The 5,660-nt window shown below is 40.5% G+C and overlaps 1 protein-coding gene across 1 annotated transcript in view; it reads left to right on the top strand.

Moving 5' to 3' along the window:
• DEPDC4 (DEP domain containing 4) overlaps positions 1-2,675 on the top strand; it is a 20,257-nt gene extending 17,582 nt beyond the window's left edge. The window contains 1 exon segment of the mRNA XM_037734170.1: positions 2,638-2,675. Coding sequence (XP_037590098.1) covers positions 2,638-2,675 — 38 coding nt within the window.
• The last annotated feature ends 2,985 nt before the right edge of the window (positions 2,676-5,660 follow it).

Here is a 5,660-nt window from a genome sequence, read left to right as displayed (position 1 = left end):
GGGGACTGGAAGAAATCATGGTTAGGAGACTACTATGACAATACAGGTGAGAAATTATGTAGGCTTGCACTATGGCAGAGGCGTGAGGGATGAAGAGGAAGGAATAGTTTGAGAAATATTTAGGAGGTAAAATTGGCAACAGTTGATTTCACTTGTTGGTTAGGAAGAAAAGTGACTTGGCCAGACCAGGTGGCTCATGCCTATAATCCCAGCACTTTGGGAGGCTGAGGTCGGGGGGGATCAATTGAGGTCAGGAGTTTGAAACCAGCCTGGCCAATATGCTGAAACCCCGTCTCTACTAAAAATACAAAAATTAGCATGGCGTGGTGGGGGATGCTTGTAATCCCAGCTACTCGGGAGGCTGAAGCAGGAGAATCACTTGATCCTGGAAGGTGGAGGTTGCAGTGAGCCGAGAGCTTGTCACTGCACTCCAGCCTAGAGGATAGAGCAAGACCCTGTCTTCAAGAAAAACAGAAAGAAAGAAAAAGTGACCCAAATATGAATCTCAAGTTTCCAGGCAGGGTGACTACCACCAATTCAAATAGAAAAATAGAGGAGAAGAACATATTTAGGGCGATGATGGAGTCTGGGGCTTCTGATTTAAAATAAGCATGGGGCCAGGCACAGTGGCTCATGCCTGTAATCCTAGCACTTTGGGAGCCCCAGGCAGGCAGATCACGATGTCAGGAGTTTGAGATCAGCCTGGCCAACATAGTGAAATCCCATCTCTACTAAAAATACAAAAATTAGCCAGGCATGGTGGTGTAAGCCTGTAGTCCCAGCTACTTGGGATGCTGAGGCAGGAGAATTGCTTGAACCCAGAAGGTGGAGGTTGTGGTGATCCGAGATCATCACACGTCAGCCAGGATGGTCTTGATCTCTTGACCTCATGATCTGCCTGCCTTGGCCTCCCAAAGTGCTGGGATTACAGGTATGAGCCACTGCGCCCAGCCTATGTTATTTCATATGTGATATACACACACACACACACACACACACACACACACACACACACGGGGGGAGCAGGGGAAGAGGGAGAGAGAGAGAGAGAGAGAGAGAGACCTCTGCCCGTGGGTGGAAATTGAGATCATTTACAGTGTGCTAAGTAAAAGATCCAAGGATAAAACTTTAAGTGACACAAGTAATCAAGGGGTGAGAAAAGAGGAAACTATAAATGAGACAGAAAAAAATGTTAGGAGGGGAATGGGAAAAAGTCATGCCCATGAAGCCAAAGAAATATAACATTTTAGGATGGATGTTTCCTTGTGTCAGAAGATCAGAATAGCCACTGAATACATGGAGCCAATTAGAGCTGTCTTAATCACCTGAGAGGCAAAATCCAGGTTGCAGTGGGATGAGAAGGAAGGAATGGGTAGAGAAATGAAGAGTGGATGTATGATGAGAAGGGGAAGAGAGGAAATGGACAGTAACCAGGGCAGTGTGAGGTCAAGGGAGAGATTTTAAAATACTGATCTGCTGAGAGGAAGGCATCATAAGAAAGGGGATATTGAAAAAAAGAGATGCTGGTGGAGGCAGGCCCTGGAGGAGGCAGGAGGTCATTAGTTTGAGGGCATAGAATCAAGGGTTTTCCTGGAATAGGAGGAGGGATTTTAGCGTAAAGGTGAGTGTATATGGATGTAAATAAATGTGTAGCACACATTTATATATGTAAATAAACATGTAGCTGACATTTAGGTAGGAAGTTGATGGATACTATTAAGTAATAAATCCATTTTCCTTGGTAAAGTAGGAGGAGACCATATTGTCTGAGGGTTTCCAGGGGAAGCTCTGAATGGATGACATGAGAAGAAGGGAATAGTTTGAAATAGATGGTTAGGTGATGACTGGGGGAGTTGAGAAAGTTCAAGTACAGGGATTGATGAGTAATTCTGAGCACCACATAAAGCAGGAGATTCTAAATTTTAGTGGTACCAATTGGATAGTATTTTTTTTAGCACTTACAGTATCCTCATTTTATCTGTGGTTTCACTTTCCACAGTTAGAAAATAAGTGAGTACAGCACAATAAGACATTTTAAGAAAGAGAGTCCACACTCACATAATTTTATTATAATATATTGTTATAATTGCTCTATTTTATTATTGGTTGTTGCTGTTAATCTCTTATGATGCCTAATTAATAAACTTTAATATAGGTATGTATATATATAGGGAAAAACATAGTACATATAGGGCTTGCTGCCACCTGCAGTTGGAGGCACCCACTGGCGGTGTTGGAATGTAGCCCCTGGGAATAAGGGTGAATTACTATATTTCCTTGAATGTTGGAGTGGACACAGTAGATGAGAACATTGATTAAGAGCTGGGATTTTGCTTCATCGTGTGTTGCAGAAGGATAGGTGTGCAAGAGAATTAAGGACACATATTGATGAAGCAGTGATTCAAGTGTTCAGATATGTGTTGGACTCAGGATGAGAAAGAAGAAATGCTAGAAGAATGCTAAAAGTGGCACATTAATGTTTCATGTTCTGAGATTAAAGAAAGTTGACAGAGAACCAAAGGCAGCATAGAATAGTGGTGAAAACACCAAGCCCCAGGAATGGACAACCTTGGGTTCAGATCCTAGCTCAGCTACTTTCTAGCCATATGAACACGCTTTTATTTCTTTATGTGTAAGGTATGGCTGAAAATAATAGCTATATACCTACAGCTTAGGATACTGGAGATTTAATGAGAAAAAAATACCAAAAGGTTGACATATGGTAAACATTCATGGTAAGATATTATTATTATTTGAAAGATGTAGGTTCTGAATAGAGGGCTGAGTATAGAAGCTTAAGTTTTCGGAGGCAGTGTAATTCCAGGGTATTTCTATAGGTGTGTTTAGAAGGTTATTATAGTGAAGATACGCAAAAAGCAAACAAACAAAACTCCCTGGTACTAATGGCCTTCAGGATTTCAAACTTTGAGAATTGCTTCGCTGAGTGTGAAGGCTAAAATGTCTTCCTCTGTAGATCAGCATAGGTTGACTATACATGCTAAGACAGCTCACAGAGCAGTGTGAAAAAGCAATGCTGTAGAATTCCAGCATTCTTTGTTCATGTTTTGAACATGCCTCTAACTGATTGGCCATGTCACTTAAATTCTGTATGTATTTCTCTTGAAACTGGGATACTAGTTTCTTGCTTCTCATGCTTCTAGTTACTTTAGAGATCAAATCATGTATGTAAAGTAACATCATATATGTTTTACTAAAGTAAAAGCACCTTTGAAAGAAACCATGGAACAAAGAAAGTCTAGGCATAGGTAACATACCAGAAGACCAATTTGGATAAGTATATAGTTCAGTTGGTTTTTTAACTTGCTTTTCTAGTGGTACTTTTTTTTCTTTTTTGTTTTTCAGGCTTTACATTTTGCCAACCCTTGACGTACAAGGAGTTTGAAAAGCAAAAGAGAAGGACAATTCAGTAGCTGCACCACTTGGCTCTTGAGATTAATAGTAACCCCAGCACTCTAAAACAAAAAAAAAAAATTAATTAAGGAATTTCAAAAACACCATCCAGAAGCTTTGAATTAACATTTCTGGTAGAAGAAACTAAAACTTGTAAATATAAACAATTCTCTGGTGGTTTCTCAAATTGCCATAATTACACTTCAGGGAAAGCATAACCTCAAAGGATTTTAAGTGTCTTATCTTTTATTTTTATTTTGTAGAGACAGGGGTCCCATTATGTTACTCAGGCTGGCCTCGAACTCCTGGCCTCAAGTTGTCCTCCTGCCTTGGCCTCTTAAAGTGCTGGGATTATGGGCATGAGTCACTGTACTTGGCCTTAATTTTATTTTTATAAGGTATTGATTTTAATTTAATCATGTTTAAAATACATTAAGGAAGTTTTTAATTTTAAGAAGGAATATAAGTTAGCCTTCATGTTTGCTGATTCATTTAATTATTATGCTGCTAAATCACTTCATAAATGTACTGCTATTATTAGGGATCTAGGAGAGTTAATTTCCTTTTTTTTCCACAGGAAAGGAACTTTTCATACACGAGCTCTCTGGAGAAAGCATGCACTTTCCTTAGTACATGATTATTTTCAAGCAACCCTCTTAAGCTGCTGTAACTTAAATGACTATGAATTATTGAAATAGGGAAAGATGCATGAAGTAGATTTTTTTTTTTTTTTTTTGAGACGGGCTCTTTCACTGTCCTAGGCTGGAGTGCAGTGGCACCATCTCGGCTCACTGCAACCTCCGCCTCCCAGGTTCAAGCAATTCTTCCAGCCTCAGCCTCTCAAGTAGCTGGGATTATAAGTGCCTGCCACCATGACCAACTAATTTTTGTAGTTTTAGTAGAGATGGGGTTTCACCATGTTGGCCAGGCTGGTCTTGAACTCCTGACTTCAGGTGATCTGCTCGCCTCGGCATCCCAAGGTGCTGGGATAGTACAGGTGTTAGCCACCTCACCTGGCCGCATTAAATAGATTTAAAAGGCCACAAATTTAAAATTCAGAAACATCAAAACTGTGATTTCTCTCTAATTCTTCTTTAGTCCATATTTTATGGTTATCTTCTTTCCTCCTCATTCTTTCTCTGCTTCTTCCTTTTCTTTCCTCTTTCTCTCTTTCTAGCTCTTTAACTTTTTTCTTGCCTGCTTCTCTGTCTCTTTCTTTGTTTTAAGGTGGTTATTTCGCTCTATGGTGTCATCCCTTAATGTAGCAGAAGTTACAGATTCAATATCTATGGGAAGTTTTACACAAAAAAATCTTTTGGGCCAAGCATTGTGGCTCATGCCTGTAATCTCAGCACTTTGGGAGGCCAAGGAGGGGGTGATTACTTAAGGCCAGGAGTTCAAGACCAGCCTGAGTAATAGTGAGACCCTGCCCCTGCCTCTACAAAAATTACAAAAAAAAATTAACCAGGTATAGCAGCTCACACTTACAGTCCCACCTACTAGGAGTCTGAAGTGGGAGTATCACTTGAGCCCAGGAGTTCAAGGTTTCAGTGAGCCATGAGTGTACCACCGCACTCCAGCCTAGGCAACAGAGTGAAACCCTATCTCAAAAAAAAAAAAAAAAAAAAAAAATTCTTGACTAGGCGTAGTGGCTCACACCTGTAATCCCAGCAGTTTGGGAGCCCAAGGCAGATGGATAACCTGAGATCAGGAGTTCAAGACCAGCCTGGCCAACATAGTGAAACCCCATCTCTACCAAAAATACAAAAATTAGCCATGTGTGGTGGGTAATCCCATCTATTTGGGAGGCTGAGACAGGAGAATCACATGAACCCGGGAGGTGGAAGTTGGAGTGAGCCGAGATCATGGCACTGCACTCCAGACTTGGTGACAGAGAGAGACTCTGTCTCAAACAAACAAACAAAAATTCTCATCTAAGAGTTTGTGAAAAGGTTTCAAAGGGTGAAAGTACAATATGCTTTCTGAAACTGTAGGCTGTTTTTTGTGTATCTGTGCTTATGGCATTTTTCTTCTAGGAAGACAGTCTATGGCTGTCACCAGATTTTCATGAGGACTATGGTTCAACCACAGTAAGAACCACTGGTTCCAGAATCTAACAGTCTTTATTGATGTATTTTCATATATTTCCCAAATTTTCTTTTTACCTTGTGGATAAACTATTAAATATCCCAATGTTATATTAACATAAGAGCATTGGCTGGTTGCCATGGCTCACGCCTATAATCCCA

The sequence above is a fragment of the Cebus imitator genome, unplaced genomic scaffold (assembly GCF_001604975.1).
Source record: "Cebus imitator isolate Cc_AM_T3 unplaced genomic scaffold, Cebus_imitator-1.0 Scaffold18, whole genome shotgun sequence".
Lineage (NCBI taxonomy): Eukaryota > Metazoa > Chordata > Mammalia > Primates > Cebidae > Cebus > Cebus imitator.
This window is presented reverse-complemented; position numbering and strand designations above follow the sequence as displayed.